The sequence below is a fragment of the Aptenodytes patagonicus genome, chromosome 13, assembly GCF_965638725.1.
Source record: "Aptenodytes patagonicus chromosome 13, bAptPat1.pri.cur, whole genome shotgun sequence".
NCBI lineage: Eukaryota > Metazoa > Chordata > Aves > Sphenisciformes > Spheniscidae > Aptenodytes > Aptenodytes patagonicus.
In genome coordinates this window covers 8,287,295-8,307,703 of record NC_134961.1, presented here as the reverse complement: position 1 = coordinate 8,307,703, position 20,409 = coordinate 8,287,295, and the positions used below count along the sequence as shown (strand labels likewise).

The 20,409-nt window shown below is 57.7% G+C and overlaps 1 protein-coding gene across 4 annotated transcripts in view; it reads right to left on the bottom strand.

Moving 5' to 3' along the window:
• The window catches only part of TNRC18 (trinucleotide repeat containing 18), a 56,637-nt gene extending 36,563 nt beyond the window's left edge, over positions 1–20,074 (bottom strand). For all 4 annotated transcript variants that reach the window (XM_076351167.1, XM_076351170.1, XM_076351169.1 and 1 more), the window contains exons 1-3: positions 19,835–20,074; positions 2,697–2,822; positions 444–2,246 (exon numbers count right to left, since the gene is read on the bottom strand). In XM_076351167.1, coding sequence (XP_076207282.1) covers positions 444–2,246; positions 2,697–2,822; positions 19,835–20,036 — 2,131 coding nt within the window. In that variant the 5' untranslated portion in view covers positions 20,037–20,074. The remainder of the gene's footprint in view (positions 1–443; positions 2,247–2,696; positions 2,823–19,834) is intronic.
• Between the last annotated feature and the right edge of the window lie 335 nt (positions 20,075–20,409).

Genomic DNA, 20,409 nt, shown 5'->3' with positions numbered 1-20,409 from the left:
AGCTTTGGCATCGCACCTTGGCACACCAGAGCCGAGCTCTCCCCTTGCTACACAAGCCAAGCAGAGCACCAAAACACTCGTTGGAGCCATCCCCCTCCTACCAGCACCATGGCTTAAATCAAAACCATGAGACTAAAACACCAGCACAAAGGTGGATTAAGGGGTTTCTCTGTCACTGCCTTCACTAACAGGGATCAAACACGTGGAGAAGGGTTGTCCTCAGAGATGAACAGAGGGGATGGCATGGGGGAAAGGGGACTCCTTCTTGCATGGGGAGTCCTGCTCCCTGCTGTAGTCTACAACGTGCCCTTGGCTGAGAACAGGAGGCAGAGGGAGCTGAGGATGCGAAACTCAGCTCATGCCACACAGCCTGCACTGGGTGGCTGCTCTCCCCAGGGAACAGATCCCACAGGGGAGTCCCGAGACAGGTCTGGGGAACTTACCTTTGATGCTGCTGAGAGACAGCGAGCGATCCCGGTCCGCCAAGCTGGGCCCCAGTTTGCTGCTGCTGCTGCTGCTGTTGTCCTTCTGCCGGGCCACGGCCACGGCGATGCCAACGGGCAAGTGCCTCACCTCCACCTCGCCCTGGGAGCCAATGCTCTCACGGCCAAAGGATTTGGCACTCTCGGGTCTCTCAGGGTCCCTCTTCAGCTGCTTCGCTGGCTGCTGCGACAGCAGCTGCTGCACTTTGGAGGCACCCAGCTGTGAAGAGTCCAACTTCATGTTGCCCAAGCCACCGAAGGGGCTCTTCTTGCCACAGCTCTGCCGGGACGCGGTCTCCTTGGCAAAGCTGCCACTGTACTTGATGAGGCTCTGCATGGCTGACCCTTCGCCATGGGAGGCGGGGTGGAGGACATCCGTGGCGCCCCGTGAGCCCACCACCGAGGACCGCGGCAAGCCACTGGGGTCAAGGTAGACCTTCTTGGCTTCCTCCTCCGCCCGGGTGACATGGTTGTGCTGCGCAGCCAGCACCGCCATCTGTGTGGTGGCAAAGTTGCCCATCTCAAAGGGCTTCCACTTCTGCTCGGGCGGTTTCAGCTGACCGTGGTCCAGGTGCTGCCGGGAAGAGTCCAAAGTGCCATAAACCTTCGCTGCTTCTTTGGAGCTGGATCGCTGGAAGCGGTCCCGCTCGCAGGGGCGATGCTCTGCCTCCGGACTCGGCTTCAGCAAGTCCTTGGAGGCCAGGAACTCCCTGCTCTCCGGAGAGCCCAGCCCCGGCCGGTTGAGGAAGGGCTCCGAAGTGACCTGTCTCTTCAGTGCCATGGAGTTCGCCCTGATCACCGAGCCCTTCTCCCTCAGAGCCTCCATCCTTTTGGCATCGCTGTGGCAAGAAAAGTCCTGGGACAAGAGCGTGCGGGAGGTGTCCGCAAGGCACCGCTCTGTGGGTGACTGCAGCACCCCTACCTTGCCGAGGTCCTTGTCTTTTGCCTTGTTGTCACGGGCCTGCGAGGCAATTTGGATGGGTCCACTCCTCTCATCGTAGGCTTCGACCGAAGGCACAAAGGTGGGGGCGATGACTTTGTGCTCCCTCCCCAGCTCCTTGGCCGGCGGGAAGATGGTGTACATGCTGGAATGGACGGGCTGCGGAGGGAATGTCGTGGCCGGCGTCATCTTCCCCGGCTGCGAGGGGTGTGGGGACGGGCAGCTGCAGGAGACGTGCAAAGCGCCCACAGAGGGCAGGAGGGGCTCCCCCCGCTTCAGCCGCTCAGCGTGGGCGTGCGCAGAAGGCCTCATGTTCTCATCGTGCCGAGCGGGATCCTTGGCACAGCGATCCTGCTCGGCACCCAGGACCTTCAGCATGGGATCCCCGCCTCCGTTGCAGTTGCTGAGGGAAGAGCTCTGCAGAGGGTTCTTGGACTTGGGTTCCCCGCCACCCGCGCCCCGATTTGGCATGTGCTCAGCCAGGAACGGTGAGAGACGCTCACCGACCTTCACTGCCTTCTCCACCACACTCACTTTCCGGTCGCTGTCGGGCTTGGTGTCCTGTGTGAGGTCTACCACGCTGCGGGGCCGGGGCTCCTCCTTCGGCTTGCCCTCCTTCTTGGCAAAGGGCAGGGACAGATCGCTCCGGCATGCCCGCTCCTTCCCGCTGGGGTCTTTCAGGCCTTCTTTTGAGCTCTTATGCAGCTGCCCAAGGTCCTTCTCCCGGAGCAGAGTGCTCGGCGTGTGGTTGCCCGCGGTCCTCGACAGGGGAGGCTGCGGGTGCAAAGCGGACTGGCCCGCGTGGCCGGACAGGTAGAACCCATCTGCAGAGCAAAAGCAAACAAAATTACCACGGGCCTCCAACCCCTTCAGTCCTACACAGAGACAGATGAGAGGTGGCAAACCAGGAGGGAACAGGTTTCAAGGATGTCTCAGACATGGCCAGGAAGGACCAAGGCAGAGAAGACCTGGCAGGTACCTCCACATGGCCTAGGTGGGGACGCAGGACAGCCCTGTCTCTGATGCACACTGAGACTTGCGATGCAGCAGCAAGTTGGGGCTTCAAGGAGGGATCTGGCCAGGTTCCCTACACACAGCCACATCCAAGACGTTGGTATTACTAAGACATCCCTGGATGATAACCCAAGGGGGTTCCTGCCCTTCCCCCTCATCATCCCAGCATCCAGCAGCTCCAGCAGCCAAGCAAGCCCTAAGGACAGGGTTAGCACGCCAGGGATGATGAAGGGGAAGGGTGCGTGGGGACCCAGACTCACCTTTTTGTGACTCAAAAAGGCTGTGCTGACCCAGCTGGGCCAGGAGAGGACTGCCGGCGCTGGGGGGCTCGAGGTGGCTCAGGGGAATGTACGACGGGTAGAGCCCGTTAGGCAGATGGGAAAAGCCTGCAGAAAATAGGAAACAGAAGAGGGAAACATGTTTCAGCCCGAGCAGCACGCCGCCTTGGAACGAGCCCCGCAGGAGCACAGACTGTTGTGGCTGTCGGTCCCTCACGCGCCAGTAGCAGCGGCTGCAAGGACGCGTGCGGTAACGCACACCTCACACAGCCCACAGTGGGGAGCGCTGCTCGGGACCCCTGCTTTAGGTACTGACCCCCCTCTGCAGGTCCCCCAGCTCGCCCCTTGCACCTCTGCGAGGCTCTAACTTTGCAGCCGGTGGGCTGCAAATGGAGCGTGCTGCTTTCTGAGCAGAGCCTTAAATCTGCAGGCTAAATGACCAAACCACCTGGCCGATAAGCTGTTTTATCACAAGTACAGTGACCTGTGGGTGAGGGCACTCCCCAACACGCTTCCCGAGCAGCGATAAGACTCTCTTGCCAGCACAGCTTTGCCAACACAGCCCGTCCCCGCTGCAGCCGCACCACACCGGGTGCAGGCTTTGGGGAAAGTGTGAGAGCATCCTCCACAGCAGCTCACACAAAGCATAGCTTCACATACCCAAAACCAGCATCTTATCTCCAAGGAAGGCAAAACAGAGGAGAAAACCTGCTGCCTCCCCACGAGCTGATACAAAGGCAGAGTGTCCCCAAGGCCCAGCTGCCAGCAATCTGGATTATATCCTGGACACTGGGGCCTCCTCCAAGAGTGGGCCCCCCAGCAACGTGCTCATGCAAATAATCATCAGCAGCATTTCATCAGTGAATACAATCACCATAATAGTGGTAATAACACAAGCTCTTGGCTACAGGCAGCAATTCCTCTGCAACACTGCCACCAAATGGCACCCGTGCAATACTACAAACCGCAACGCTCTGCGAGAACCAGCTTCCCAGTTGGTGCCATCATTTAAAAACGGATTAAAAGCCATCAGGAGAGTCTGAAGGAGCCAGTCAAGCCCCCTGCAAGCCTCCTCCCTCCCCCTCAGACCCCATTAGCAACGAACCTCCCCAAAATTCAGCAATCCCACTAAAAGCAAGCAGGCAATGAGTTTGTCAAGAGTTCAGCACTCAACTGGATCAAAACAACATCACATCAAAACCCAACAGGAGACGTAAGTTCAGTCCCCGAAGCTGCACGTGGAGCACCATCTGTGAGAGCTAGTCAATATTTCACATTATTTAGACAGCCGGGATCTCTTTCGCATACATGTTTGCATCCCGGCACATGTGCTTCACCGACACGGTGCTCCGCACAGCTCCTGGCCCAGATCCATCGCCCGACAGCTCCCAGCGGCATCACCCGCACACGCCAACCCTCCAGTGGCAGGACCAGGGGAGCTGCTGTGCCCATGAAATTCAACACAGAGCCCGTTCCCAGCAGGTAAAACTTGCCATTTGATCTTGTGCAGGGTGCTGTAAAGGCACTGAGTGTGCACACACATTCACACCTCTCCTTGGTAACCCCAAAACCTTCATACTGGAGCATTTCCAAACATGCTTTCTTATTCCAGGGCTGGAGAATGCTGGGTAGCACCCAGGGGCACCTACCCTGGGGTTAGCTGTGAGCAGCTCCACTCCACAGCATGTTTGCCTCGGCCGCGCCACCTCCGCCACGCCGCTCTGGCACGGCTGGGCTGGCGACGAGCCAGCGTCTGGAGCAGGAGCGACACATTTCCGAGGGAACGCAAGTCCCATCTGGCAGAGCACATGGTTGCAGCACAGCAAACCCCCTGGAGCACCCCATGCCACGCTAGCCCAGCGGCTCCAGCCCCAGACATCCCCACATAAGCCCCTTCTCCCAGCCAGACCTCGATCTCAGCTGCAGGCGCTCCAGCAGGAGAGAGCACCAGCATGGAGATTGCGGCAAGACACATCCCACGCTGCAGACACTGCCACGTGCAGGTGCCCATGGCACGTCCCCATTTGCACATGGTGCAAGGACATGAAGGCACCTGCAGAGCTCCAGGAAGGGGACATGATCCAGCCCTGTCATCCAGCACAGGGACGTCTGCACACAGCTTAAGCTACTGGTACCCAAAGAGGCATTTTGGCACCAGTTACACTCCTGGTCCTACTGGGGCAGGTCCCTGCCTGTGGAATCTTATCCTACCCAGGGATAACACAGGGTCAGCCCCAGCCCCAAACACTCTGGGGCTTCCTCCGCAATCAGCATTATCACTTCCCACCGCTGGGATCCCGACTCAGCCCGGGGCTGCAGGAGGAGGAAGAGGAGTGGGAAGGTCGGCCGAAAGAACAAGGGGATGAGGAACTGTGGGATGACAGTGGCTGAAGGGCAGATGAAATCCCCTCCAGCTGCCCAACGTAAGACAAGCTGTCACAGAGGTTTTCTAGCCGCTGTGCTAGAGCAGGGAGCAGAGTGATGACAAGCGGCTTCATGTGCAGTCCGAACTAGGGACAGGTTCAGGTGGACAGGTTGGGGACCCTGCAGGGCAGTGTTACCACCCCAGCTGGCAAGCAGCAGCAGAACCGAGCTGATGCCACTAGCCAAGCCCCAAAGCCACCCTGCACCAGGCAGCCCATTCCCTGCCAGGAACCAGAGCTGGGGCAGGGAGGAGGGATCCAAGCCACAGCCTTCCTGGGGATGAACCCAATGCAAATCCAACTCCGAGGCACTGCCAGAGCATCCCTTCCTCCATACAGCCCTCCAGCAGCAATGCTGATGGGCAGGCGTAAGACTCGCACACAGCCCGAAACCTGCTGCCCTGCTCCCCCGGGCAGGACCTGGAGGTGAAGCTGCTCCTTCATGCGCTAAGTAGCTGCATTTGCAGGAGGCAGCCACGGGCAAGTTGCTCCCTCCTTGGATCTCCGCGCCAGAAAGCGATGCCAAGGGAAGAAACTCTACCGCAGTGAGCAACGCACAGCTCACCCCAACCATGGGCTTCTGCCAGGGGAAAGGGAGGGGAAAGGGGGAAACCACAACCATTTCCATCTGCCCGGGGCCAGAGCGTTTGCTGAACCAGCGCAAGATCCTTTTCGCCCAGGGACATGCCGACAGGTCTCGGCAGGCTGAGCCACGCTCCTCCAGCCGACTGCTCACCCAGCGGCGGGCTGGCACCACGGTGCAGGCAGGGAAGTGCGAGTCAGTAGCACTGCCAGCACCAGACCAGCTGTGCCCCCCTTCCCTTCCCTGCCACGCCACGCCAAACGCGCGTGCCCATCAGCACAGCCTCTGGCCACCTGGGAAAGGGGGTAGCATGGGCACACATGATCCAAAGCAGCCCGGCTCAGAAAGTAAAAGGGTTTAAGGGGCACAGAGATCATCCCTCAAGCCACCTTAACCCTGCAGGAAGGTGACAGCCGGCAGCCAAAATCACATCCCTGCTCAGCTCCCCCCTGCGATGCTTCAGTGGGTGTAGTGGATGGGCACGGAGCCAGGACGCGCGCCCGTCCCCTCCTTCCCAGCTGCAAGATGAGCTGGTAAAATGTACCTGTTTTGCACGACTGAGACATAAATCACTAAGGGCTGTTATTAGAAGAACTTGGTGGGTGCAGATATGTTAGTCCAGTTGAAAACATCTTCATCTTTGCTCAGCTCTCCAAAACGGCGGGGGGAATGGGGGGGAGAGGTATGGCCGGGTGACTCACCACCGAGAGGGGATGTGACTGATGGGGAGATGAGATACCAGCGACCGCACAAACCGCACACCAACGTTTGGAGGCCAGAGGTCGCGCCGGAGGAAGCGAGAGGGAAACGGGCCCCACGTGCTCAGCCCACTCGGGATTTGCCCAAAGCTCCCCAGGAGGAGGGAGCCACCAGAAAACATTGCCTGGCCGAGGTGGTGAAGGCAGGCGGGCGGACGTGCCTGCAGCAGAGCGGGCTGCCGCATGCCACCGGTCGCCCAGAGTTTTTAACCTGCAGGCTCTCTCCATCTTGGCCCCCCCAGTCCCCAGGCCTGAAATTCAGCTCCAGCTGGAAGAGTCGGACAAGCCTGGGTTGTGAAAGAGCAGGGCAGGAGGGGGACACGCTAGAGCTGAATGCATCTCCCCCGCGGACACGGCTCCAGCCGATGAGCCAGCCTACAGGTCTGATGCAACACGTGTGTGCCAGCGCTGGGAAAGCTGCTCCACCCCAGCCCGGTTGCAGGCGACCAGCCGGCACCTTCATGGCATCCCCACGCTGCCCTCCATGCCAGCTGCCGATCCGGCGCAGAGGCGACAGTTCACTCAAGCACCCACAAAGGGTCAAGGACAGCAAGCAGGAGCTTGAGACACCACTCAATGGGGAATTCACTCCCCTGGTCCAGTTTTCCAAACCAGCCGGCAGCACCCATGCACCAGGGAGAAGCAGCATCCACAAAGCCTCTATCCATGCCCGGGGATGGCTCTCCGGTCCCTGCTGTCGCCTCGAAGGGAATCACACAACAGGATGCAGCTGTGTGATAGCCCCAGTGGCCTGGACAGGCAAGCAGGCGGCCACGTGCGATGCCGGCTGCAAAGCGCACCCTGAAGCTGAGCCCAAGGCACGAGCCATCTTTGCCCGAGAAGCCACAGCCCTGTCACCGGAAGACCGGCAGCCCCCAGCACCCCGGGAGAAGTGAAGTAACTCTCCCCCATCGGCCCCATCTGCCCGTTATGGGTTTCTGCCACTTATGAAATATTTCCAACCACCGGCATCTCGCCCCATCCTCCCTGGGCCGTGATGGATGGACACACTGCCAGGAAGCAGGCTGGCACCACGCAGCACTGTGCAAGGGACCGTGGCCACAGCAGAGCCCGAGCCGAAAAGCCTGGCCCCGTGGTCCCTCCAGTCTGAGCCCAGAGGGGCTGGGAAACCCAGCGGCAAGGCTTTGGGTTTATTTCCATGGGAAGTTTTCAGCTCTGGGCACCCCAGGGAGATTTGCAGCCCTGTTGCAGTCAGGATCTCAGCTGGCTGCTGGGCTCTGGCACGGAGCAGGAGCCGCAGCCGCCCTTGGCCAGGAGCACAGTCACCTCTTCCCCAGTCCAGCTCGCAGCACCTCACAGGCAGCCAACTGGGACACCAGACCATGCCACAAACAGCTGGATAAAAGCTTACGTCCTCATGAGTTCCCTTTCCCCAGCAGGGAGGGAGGGGAACCGGGAGAAGTCCAAGCACAGCGAGTACCTGCCGGCCGCCAGCCCCCGTGGGAACCCCTCCCACCGCCGGTGGGACAGCCACCGTACCAGCACCAGCTGCCTGTGCTCACCATCATCGGTGCATCCCTGATACTCTTCCTGCAGAAGCAGCAGCTTCCCGGGGGGAGACTCTTTTAGGCCCCCCCCCCTTCAGCACACACCTCCCCATCTCTGCCCCACGACACAGGGGCACGCAGCATGGCGAGGCATGGCCGCAGCTATTTCTCATGCACATATTTGTGGCTGCGAACAGCTGAGAGCCAGGAGCGCTGACAGTGTAAATCTTTGCCGCCTCCTCCCCTGTCTGCCAGGGCAGCTCTAGTGACACCCAAGGCACCGGAGCCACCTTGACTCCATGCCACACACGAGACGCCAGCAATACGAGCCCCCGAACACGCCGGGCTGAAACCAAAGCCCCCGGATCAGATGCACCTGGACCACAGCGGTGGCCGGTCCCTGTCCCCGTCCCCGCAGCCCCAAGCCGCTGCCGCCGTCGCAACCAACCGCCCTCTGCCCCAAAACCCGACCCTGCTGTACTTATACCCTGTGCCACGGGGCTGGCAGTTGCTTCAAAGCCTTAATTTACAGCCTCGATTCTCTGCGTCCCCTGAAGGCCTTCGATCTCATCCCCTGGATCCAGAACAGCCAGGTAAATTTAACTCCCCGTTTAATCTTCTAAGGGCCCCGGTGAGCTCGGAGACAGCATCCTCTGGTGGGGAGTCCACGCTCCCGGCCTTTGCCAGCTTGAACACCACCGCGCTGCTTTCCTTCAGCTGCAAAAATCACTACTTTAAAAGCCAAGGCAAGTTCCCCCCCCAGCTCAGTGCAGCTCTCTATTGTTTCTTTTAATTTTATTTTATTCCATGTGGGAGTCTGTGTCCAGGCTGCTTTATTTTTAAGTGGCTCTTGCTCAATATTTACTATTGCTCGCAACTGCGTCAGCAGAGGAACAGCACGCACTCCCACCGGGTTTCCGACAAGCCCTCCCGCAGCCATTACCCCGTGCCAATGCCGTGCCATGATTTTACTGCCGTGCTACCCTCGCGGTGAATCACCACCTGCCGGGCCCCCCCCGCAGCCAAGGCACACCAAAGGGCAGGGTGCATGCACAGGGCACGGAGGGGTTCCCTGCCTCCCTGGAAATAAGTATCATCAGGTTGAGCCCTACCGCTCACCTCCTCCTCACCCAGGAGCTGGAACAGCCCCAACACCCTGGAGGTGGCGGAGAAGGAGAAAATGGGGAGAAGCGGCTGCAAGGGCTCAAGGGATCAGTGCTCACGCTCTGGCTCTGCCCCGGGTGTCCTACAGACTCATCCCGTGCCTCAGTTTCCACTGTGCAACAAAGCAAATGCAATCCGAGGTCTACCGGTGCTTCAGGGCTTGGGGCCACAGGACAAGGACACCGATGAGACGCCCTGAAGATCTCCTGCGAGGTCACCCACCAGCTCCCTGTTGACAGCGTCTTCATGGGGGGCAGCAAGAAGCCACCCAGGTGGAGACACAAATCCCTCTGGCAGAAGGAAGGTGGCTTTTCCTCCTGCTGGAGGGGCCAGGATGGAAACCATCCCACTGGGACCCTTGACATGATGTGCAGCCAGTCTGCACAGCCTGAAACACGCGGTCTGGGAAGCACCAACCCGGTCCCACGTTAATCCTGACACACAAACACTCAAGCCAGTGTCAATGCTGCCAGGTCACTGCTGGCTGCTACAGCAGAAGCTTCTCCTCTGCGTCCCCAGCCCGAAATCCCCCACCACGTTGGATATCTCTCCTTTTCCGCTGGCGTAATTAAACCTCACACCCCAACAGGGGTCCACCAAAACCTCCAGGCTCTCACTATACAACCACACAGCTTTCCTCAAATAGCAAGGAGCAACCTGATGGGCTTTTCAGCTCCACACTTACTAAGATGCTGTATGGAAATTAAAAAATAGTAATTTTAACTCTCAAACTGATTAGCAGAATCCCCAGGAATGCAGAACCTGGCTGCTAGATTGTAGTCTTGCCTTCCTCTTCTGATTTTCTAGGACAGCATCAAAACGTCTTTGCTCTGGCCCATCCTTCATCACAGTGAAGACCCTCCAGCCACTGGTGGCTGGCACGGGGGCCCTAGGGCTGACTCTGCTCCCGGTACCGGGCACACACCTTCATTGCAGGTGCTTTCCCTCCTTCCTAAGCACAGAAATTTAACCCACCCCCTTTTTTTTTTTTTTTTTTTTTTTCATATTACCCAAACTCGGTGCAGAAGATGCAATGTGAACAGGCCAGTCCCCGCTCCCCGCTGGCCGAGCCCTGCCCATGCAATTAACCCAGCGACACCCACGCGCCGGCTCTGAGCCGCTGTCCCGTGCCTTCGTTAGAAAAGAGCTCGTTACCCTTCGCTGCCAGAGCCGGGAGATCTACAGGCGCTCGGTGGGGGGAGGTTATTGCAGGATGGCACGGGTGCCGGTCCCCACATCACCTGCACCGAGTGCCTGCCAGCAGCAATTAAATCAGCCTTCAAAGAGAGATCCCAGCTTTCCCAGCACCATTAGCCATGCCCTGGAGGGAACACGGTCTATTTTCAGCCACAATGACTTAAGACCAGGTCACCAGCAGGTTAAATGGGACTGTGCAGCATTATCTCCCTGCCCTCCCATTGAGAAATTAAACACCGCTGCGTGATGGGCAGCAGCCAGCCCCGCGGATGCACGCCGGGGCACCCACCAAAAGGTAAATGCCACCTGCCCTCTCCTCCCCTCGGCTTCCCGTCGCCAGCCGTGGCCGCCCGCTGCCCTGGCTGCCTTCTCTCTGCGTGGGGTGGTGGGTGGGGGCCACCGCGGGATCGCCCCCGGGTTCGTCCCTGCCTGTCCTCCAATCCAGCACAGTGAGGGGTCGCAGCCAGAACGGTCCCCACCATGCTCAAGCCCAGGCGTGCTGGAAGGAGCCTCAGCACCCCCCATTCTGCAAATCCAAGCCCACACGGTGCCAAACCGGGGCTGCTCATCTCGCCCCTTCCTCCAGAAATCAGGTGGCCCAACTGCAAGTCCCCAAGCTGGGGATTGCCCCAAGCCACAGGTTTCACCAGAGCCACCAGAGAGGTGGCATCTCCCCACGGCAGCTCAATCCGCTTTGCGGGAGGGCCACCACCGAAACCCAACCAGTCATCCCGCCACTAACATCTAGTGGGGAGGCAGCAGCTGGATGCGGGTTTGTTTTGCCTCCCAGGCCCCTGCCAGGCGCAGTCAGCACGAGCCGGGATGACTCAAAGCCCTGGGAGATGCAGCCTCCAACGCTGCTTATTTTAAACCTTGTTTGCAAAGCGGCTGCTGTGGCTCAGCGCTTCTCGGGGTGCCTTGCAAAGAGGGGTGGCACTGCAAGGGGAAACTGAGGCATAGAGTGGCACGGCACCCCGATCAGGCCTGAACGCCGCAACCCCAACACAAACAGCCAGCAACCACCTCATGACACGGGGGTCCGGGCAGCGAGAGGGGACCGGCTCCAAGAAACATCCCAGGGCTGGAGCGAGGGCATCGCTGATGACCCAACTGAGTCCAATCGGCTCCAGCTTCATGTCTCCCGCTCGGCCAGGACAGGGCAAGTGTGTGGTGAAGCCGGAGGCGCCTGCCTGTACTGCTCCGTGTGCCACGGGGGCAAACGCATCCCTCTCCCAGAGCCCAGCACTGACCTCCACAGCATCTGCAGGGACCAAAACCACCCCGGGAGAAATCCAGCCACGGGCTGAATCTGGGGGTGGAAGAATGACACCCACAGATGGAGCACGATCCCATAAGCTTCTTTTCCTTAGGAAACCAGGCTCAAAAGCTCAGCCTATGCCCAGCCTCTCCCCCCGACCCCACGTTCAGCCCTTTTTCCTTCCAGAGGCTCCTGCCCTCCCCGCATCCTCCTGAACATCAGCCCACGTCACCTTTTCTGCACTGAAAAAGTGCTGAACCGTGAAGCAAAGGGGTCTCTGCGGCCGGCAAACGCCCAACACCTCACGCTTCCCCGCCGCTGATAACGGGAGATAAACGCAGAGGCAAATATTATGGCAGTGCGGTTTAATTCCTGATGAATTATGCAAATCCGTATTCAAACTGAAGCACAGCCCTTGGGCTCTTGACGAATTGCCAACCTGGCCCCGATGCCACAAGGCAGGGACAGCCAGCCCTCCGTCAGGTGAAGCACTAGATGGATGCCCTATATATGTATATATACGCACACATATGTGTTTGCACATCTCAACTAGGGAGACCAAGGAGCACCTGCAAGAACGATCCAAGAGCGACTTTTGCATTTCTCCTTCCTCTCAGCTGTGTTTAGCCTGACCAGGGAAGGACACCGAGCTTTCATGTCCTCCACAAGGTGGAAGCGGCTTGGGTTGACAGCGAGATTCAAAACAGGAAAGAAGATAAAATTCACCATGGCTGGGGCTGGGAAGGAGGGGAGGCAGAGAGGGGCAGGAGGGGAAAGCCTAAAAAGCTTGTGCCAATATGAATGTCAGCCCTGAAGCCAAGGAAAGGAAGATCTGTCCACAAAATAGTCACAGAGAGGGCTCATCTGATGAAAGTAGGAATTTCCGATCCCACACAAACCCCGAACATCCATTAAAAGCAGCAGAAGAATCACCGCTTTGTGTCGCTAATCTCATTAGGGAGAAAGTCCCGCTGTAGCACTGGCATTGCAAAGGGAAACCCCAGCATGCTGCACACGCCGGGAGCCCGGCGCGGTGTGCCTGCCCGGCGGAGCGGGGCCAGGTGAAAGGTGTGCTGGGCTTTCACCGGCACCCCGGGAGGGCTCCTGCACCCATCTTTACTCGCCTGCCCGGACCTTTACTCGCTGGATTATTATCCGCTTGGCTTGCGTGTGACACGGCATGTGGGATGCCTCCCCACCTAGCAGATCAGGACACAAAACACCAGAATTACACACGCTGCACGGTGGTAACACGGGGGCTGTTTCATTCACGCACCGCTACCGGCACTGCTTGCAAGCAGCAAAGAGCTGAATCCCTTCAAAACCCTTCCTCCCAAGCACGCTGGCCATTTCAAATTTTTTTTTTTTTTTTTTAAATTAAAAGCAATTAAACCAAATGTATTAAAAGCATATTCAAGCCACAGGGAGATTCTGCTGAGAAGGGATCAGGGGCAGAAAGGGAAGCAGGGGCAATATATCTAACCACCAAACATAAAAAGGGATCTTTGCTCGCAGTAACGCAGCAGGGTAAGATGGATGGCGGCAGAAAGCAAGAGCAACCTTTGCAGAAGTTGCCGGGGATACAGATCCAGAGAGACGGGGTTGAGTGCCTTAAAATCTCCCTTATTCCCCTAAAAAGGCACATTCTCTCCCGAACATACCATGTTGCTCCTTCCCTTGCTCCGAGCCCACCATGTTCGGCTTGCCTGCCGGCATCCAGCTCCCTCAAAATGGCTCTTTGGCCACTGCTACGTTGGCGATAAAATTTATTCCCAAGGTCATTTCACTCTTTTGCCACTATTTCAAGCCCTGCTGGATTTAAACAAAAACCAGCCTCAGATATACTGAGCCCTCCCTCAACCTCTCCTATCTGCCCATCACCTCCCTGATTTAGAGATACCAAACTCTCAACTACCTTTCGCTTCCCATAACCGTCAGCGACAACAGCTGGAGAGGAAAACCGGAGCATATTGTGCACCCAAAAGCTGATCCTCGTGGCGTGGGGAGAGAGCCCGACTGTCACCGCCGTGGCGCTGCCGTACGGCAAGGGCTCCTGCCGCACCGTCCTCCCCAGCCAGCGTGGACGGGGATGGGTATAAAGGGTTTGTGCGGTTGCCATCCCCTTGGTGTTTAAGAGCTGGAGAGAAGCGAACAATAAGCAAAGCAAATAAACAGCAGAGAGAGACGGTGGTTTTCCCCAGCCGGTGGGTGCGTCGCGATGCCTGCAGACATCCAGCTGTGCTATCCCAGCGTGAAGCCAGCCAGAAAAGCAGGGCTGGGAAGAAACATGGGGAGAAGGAAACCCCCGAATCCTCATGGTCAGGGAGAGGCAGCACCCTGCAGGGTGGCCGCGCTGGAGCCCTCCCCTCCCAAACTTTGCTTTTTAAAGAGCATCCCCAGCTGGAAAAGCCAGCGAGGGGCTGCCGCAGCTGGATGCAGCACTGCTCCCTTACCCCGGCCCTGCAGGCAGGGAGCTCGGGGCTGCCCTCCGCTCCCCGACCCCCTTCCCCGACCCCGCCTGCATTTTCGGGTCGGTTCAGGGCCCACCATGTTCTCCGTTTCAGCAGCGAGGCAGAACAAAGCGCGCCCTTGTCCTCGGCACCTCAAGCAAGCGATGCTGGATCACGTTACCTAACCCAGACCAACATCTCCTCATCCCAGCAAGGCAGCTTTCGTGTCAGCACATGTCAGGCTGGCCCCGATTCCCTGCACCACCTCCCGCCCGAAGCTTTAACTGGACCAGTTTAGTACACGCTGAAAACACACGGAGCCTTGTTTCAACTCGTCGGGCGCTAACCCCAGCTAAAGGAGGTGATCTGACACCCTCCCGCCGGTCGCAGCCGCGGCCAAGCCACAAGGCGCTCACCTGGAAGGCTGCCGTAATGACGTTAATTCCCCTTAACAATGTTCATTTCCATATTCATCAGAAGATGGTGAAATGACAAGATGGGGGGTTATTTACTATATAATTATAAACCAATTTCAGCTTTACCCTGGGTTATCCTAGGAAGGAGATCTAAAATTTCCCTTACGAAAGCCCTGCTCTGCTAACCACGTCTGCAGTGAGATTAATTCCCGGCAATTTCCATTTCTCCAACAGCTGCTGTGCTGGGAAAGAGCAGGAGCCTGTCCCCAATGCCAGGGACCTACCCGGTGCCCCATTCCATCCCAGGCTAGGATTTCTAGCACCGGCACATCCTCTGGATCAAATTTTCACCGGCACACCATCAGTCGGGGCTGGGACCAGTGCTGTCCAACCCCGCCAAGGAGACTTGGTGCCGGGTGGGGGGCAAGGCTCGCTGGGGGTCGGAGAAGGGCTGCTAGAAACCATGCTAATAAAGCACATCTTTGCCAGCACCATGTACCAGAGGCAGGGCCAGGCTCCTGCCCGTTCAGCTGGGGAAGGTATTAGAAACCCTAACACAGCGGAGGATCCTGCAGGACCCTGCTCAGAGCAAGTTTACGTCACCACATTGGCCCTTGGGCTCTCGTCCGCAGTCCGAGCCCAGTGTCCCTACCGCCAGCTACCGCCACTTGGGAGGGGAACTTCAACGGGGGGGCTGGAGGACAGGGTGGACAGTCCTTCCCACCCCTCCTGAAGGATGGAGATGCCACCCCACATCCCACCCGACCACCAGGACCTCGGGGAAACCACGGGGACATCAGGGAAATGCGTCCCCAGGAGCGCATGATGGGAGACTCCCAAAAACGCAGAAGCCCCTTTTTCCCCCCCCCCCATTTCATCCCCAGTGCAAAACCAAAGAGACCACTCCTGCCTCGCTCACAGAGTTGGCCACAGGCCCGAGGGAGCTGCAGGGGCATCACTTAATGGCCAAACGCTTCCTCCGCCCCCGGGGATGCCGGGTGTAAACAGGAGAGCACGACGGGTCTGAGCACAACGTCCCTGCCCGGCGCAGGCCAGCATCACCTCCCCGAGCCCTACCGGGACAAGCACGCTCGCTGCTCTGCCTGAAAACACGTATCAAAAAGCATCTAATTTCACCAGGGCCTCAAGGGAGGAGAAACATCTCCCCAGGCAGGTCTCCGGACGGTCCGCATTCCTCCCGGTGTTACACTGCAAGCCCCTGCCCCAGGGAGCCCCCCGCGCTCAGCCCCTCGCACCACCCCCTGGGCGGGCAGGGAGGGGGAACCGTGATTTCAAGGGCCATTAAACACCGATGGTATTTTCCTTGCAGCATCAAAACGTGACCAAAAAGAGCCGCGCCGAACCGCAGCCAAAATCCCACCGCTGGCCCGGGAGCCCCCCAGCCCAGCTACGGGGAGGAGCCGGGCACGGCTCGGTCCAGCACCGCATCGGTGCTATCCTGGCGTCTCCTATCAGCGAAGTGATTTTAGCGTGGATGCAGTTTAGATGAGCAAATTGTGCTTCTGCTGGCACCGCCGACAGCAAGGCCTCCTCTGCAAAATCAGCGGGCTCAGCAGCAGCACAGTTTTGCCATTATAAGGATGGCTACAGTGGGATTTTGCTGGCACAGCAAAGCTATCCTGGGGGGAGGATTTTTTTTTTTTTCCCCCCCCTACGCTCCTACCTGGCCCAGCTGTCTGGAAAACTTCTCCCTGGGCACAGCAAGCCTGGAAGCATGGATGGTTTCCAATCCGCCTCAAATCCCTGCATTTGAATGCACATGCTAATGTGGAAGTATTAAAGCAAGCAAACCAAAATCTCTCCCCTCCGCCTGACCGCTTTCCTTTCAGCCACAGCTCTCGAGCTGGATTTAACACAAAGTCAGCTCTGTTCGTACAGGTGTGTCCTTTTTCCCAGGCACTGGAAAGTGTTTCTGAAGCATATTTTAATGGAAGAGGCTGGGCATCCTTTTATACAAACATGGATCTGTTCAGGTAGCCCCCCCATACGCATCCCACCCAAAAAAGGATACCTCAGTACATGGCAAAAAGCAGATTTTTATTATTATTATTTTAAACTCGGAGAGTCTTTTTTGCATGTGGATGATATTTGCTCGCAGGAAGCCCCGCTGCCTGGCAGGGACGTGGTCCCACAGCAGCCCTTAGCAATTGCATCCGAGGGAGCCTTTTCCACCTCCCCCAAAACACAGAAGCTGCCAAGAACAACGCACCCGCCGCGGGATGGAGCCGAGACCAGGACACTCTCTTGAACCCGAAGACAGTGGGGTAGGGAAAGAGCAAAACTATAAACCCCCCATATTTTGAGCCGCGGGCCACAGAGCAGAGCAAGCTACTGCTTTAATGGACTCGGCTGCCCGACCCCATCAATTGCAGCCTCTTTTTATGCAAGGTCTTCCCGGCAAGCTCGGCCGCTGCCAGGGATGAAATTCCATTGCGAACAGTCACCTTCCTCCCCCGGCCCTCGGCGGGGCCCGTCGGGGAGCAACCCCGCTGCTCCCCGGCCCCCATAACCCCCCTGCCCTCCCCAGGGACGGGGACATGGCGATGCCCGAGAGCAGGGGGGGACGCGGGATGGCAGCCCCGCAGCCGAGGGCTAGCTCACCTCCCACCTCAGCCTCCAGCTCCCTCCTCCCTCCGTGCGCTTCCAACAAAGGGGCTTCTGTCCCCGTCCCCCCGGCCTGCACGGCGGCGGCGGCCGAAACGTTACCACAGAATAGAACCCCCCCCCCCAGAGAAGAGCCAAGGGCCTGGGGGTCACTGGACGCAGCCCAGGCACCCGTATTTTGGTGCTGCAGCAGAGCCCGGACTGCTCTAAGGAGCAGAGGCTACGAGAAAAATAAGAAGTCAGTGCCAGCGATAACTGGATCCTCAAATATGGCCAATCACGCTATTTTTACAGGGGCGTATTTATTTTAGGAGGACGCTGGGACAGATTCAACAGTCTCTTTCTTCAGCCCGGCGGTATTTAAAGATCGGTTTGAACTGGCTCTATTTAAAGGCTTCGCCTCCTGCCCGCTTTTCTTAACCCCTTGCACAAGCCTTTGCTTTCCACCCCTCCTAAAAACAAACCAAACCAAAAAACACACAACAAAAAAAAAAAAACAACACACACACCCCCCAACATCAACACTGCAAACGCAAACCTACAAAGGGCCCCTCTGTAGCAGGAAGCAATCATCATTTCAAACGATATTGTTAAAGCCGTAAAAAAAAAAAAAAAAAAATAAAAATCCCTGCCCATCCCACTGCCGTGGTGTAATGGAAGTTTCGACTGTTAATTGTACGTATCTTTTTAATGCAGTTTAACCTGGTTTGAATTGCCGTGCCGAAGCCAATCTCAGAGCGAGCTTTGCGAGCTCATCGCGGGGAGCGCAAGGAGGAGAGCCGGGCACCACGGAGGTGCAGGGAGGAATGGGGGGGGATTTTCTAAAGACTTCAGAGAAAGGAAAATAAAAATAGTAAGAAAACATTAAAAAAAAAAAAATTGGAGGGATCACAAAACCTATTCCCTCTGTGAGGGGCCCCAAATCTGAGGCTCGCTCCCAGCCCAAGGGCTTGCGGCACAGTGGGAAAGCTCGCGGACGGCGGCAGGGAGCAACGCTTTTGTCAGCTCAGCTCAGCCGGAGCTCGGCGCCTCCCTCCCGGGCTGCCTGGATTTCAGGGAAGCACCAGAAAAGGAAACTTTGGGAGGAGAAATAAAAGAAAACAAAAAAGAAAAAAAAGAAAAAAAAAATCACCCAATTAAAAAAAAAATCAACCAAGAAAAAAAAAAGAAACAACAACCCGCACTCGGTTTGGCTTGAGATTGTCCAGACGAATTTTTGCAGAGATCGTATTCTGCTTTAGCAGGAGGTGGAGGAGGGGGAAAAAAAAAAATACCGAGGACAAAAAAAGGGAGGGAAAAAAAAAAAAAGACAAAAGGGAAAGAAAAAAGGTGTTTGCCCATGTGCTTGGCTTCATAGCCGTTCGCTTTACACCTCTCCTCTTAGCACCTGGGAAATTGGCACTGCCACCTAGTCTAGAACTAATAAATCTTTTTCCCTCGATTCGGGCTGCTTCCTTCTCTGCAGATGTTGGCAATCAGGTTTGCAAATTTCAAAGTCATTCATCCCGGGCGGCTGGGAGAAAAGCAGGTTTATTATTGCAAAACCTGTCACCCTCCCAACGCCTAAAGTAAACTCCGAGTCACCTCTCCACGCCCAGGGGAAAGAAAGGGGAAAAAAAAAAAAAAAAAAAAATAGAGCCAGAGAGGGAAATCAAACGGTCAGAAATCCCTCGCGTCCTCCCAGGGCAAGCTCGGCAGCAGCCCGGCAAAACAGCGGGCAGGAGTGTGGGCAGGAGGGTGCAGGCAGCGTCCTCCCAGCGGCTGCCGGACCCCGCGTTATCCCACCCTGCGAGTCGCTGGGAAAGGGAGCTCGGAGAGGGAGGAAAAATAAAAATGCCTCCGAAAAAAACCCGTAATTTAAGCAAATAAATAAAAAGCGGGGGGGGGGGGGGGAATCCCGTACGTTTCAATGTCTGCTTTTTTTTTTTTTTCCCTCTTTTTTAATGGAGAGGCTGTACGGCTGTAGGGTTGCCCGAGGATGGAGCGCATCGAGAAAGGGGGAAAAAAATATAAGGAGAGAGCAGCCCCTGCATGGAAGTTTTGTTTGCAGGTTTAAAAAAAAAAATAATTACCAAGTAAAAAAAAAAAAACCTAAAAAACACCAAAACCCGCACTGCCGGCAGCGCTGCCCGGGGGTGGCAGGGACCGCGGCCGGGCTCGGGCTGCACCGCCCGCCGCCCCGGAGGGAAGTCACCAAAACTGCCCCGTTTTGCCTCTTTTCCCAGCCCGAGGGTGGTTTTTTGCCCGGCCCTGGAGCAGCCGGCGGGACAGGGCAGCCCCTTCCCCTCCGCACCCCGATCCGCCTCTCTCCCAGCTTTCCCAAAAATCGGATTTATTCCCCGGATTTACTCCACAGAACACCCGCAGCCGCCTCGGCGGGGATTTTCCTCGCTGCCAACAAAACCGCGCGCTGAGGGAGGGGGGGATTTTTTCCCCCCCATTCCCCTTTTTTTTCCCCCCATTCCCCTATTTCCCCCCCGCCTTTTTTTTTTTTTTTTTCCTCCAAATCAAAGCCAGGCAAGGCAGAAAACCCTTGGGGAAAACACGCGAAAGAGCTGCAAGCATACACACACACACACACATATATATATATATATATATATATGAAATTATAAATTTTTTTGCGCTTAAAAGCCCCGCCGGCTGCCGGCCCCGGGGGTCCGCAGCACCCGCCGCTGCCCGCAGGGGAAGGAAGGCGGGGGGGGGGGAGCTGCCGGGGGGGGTCCGCGGAGCCTTACCCGGGTGGGAGTGGAGGCTGATGCCCGATGCGAGGAACTTGCCGGGCTGGAGAGCGGCGGGGAGCCCGGCGGCCATGGGACCGGCGGCGGGGGCCAGGCGGCCGGTGGCTCCCAGGCGGTGGCTCTCCATGGCCAGCCCGGAGAGCAGCGGAGGGGGGCCGTGCACCGAGCGGGGGGGCCCGAAATCTCGGCCATCCATCATCCACTCGCCGGCTTCAAGGAGTCTCCCGGATCGCTGTCGGTGCCCGCCACCGCCTTCCCCCCCCCCCCCCCGCCCCCCACCCCCCCTCCTCCTCCTCCTCCTCCCCAAAAAAATCAGATGATGGTTTTCAAAAATAAGGCGTCCAAGCGTCCCATGGCGCGGTGCAGGGAGCCAGCCCCGGCGCGGCGGTCTCGGCGCTGCCTGCAAGAGAGAAGGGGGTGCGGTGAGCCAACCTGCTGCCCGACCCCCCTCCTGCTCCCAGCCACCCCCAATAAAACCACCCCAAAAACCCACCCTCACCTTCCCGACCGGGGCGGGGGGTGTGTGTGGGGGGGATAATCCGAGGAAAACCTGTGGCAAACGGCGGGAAAAA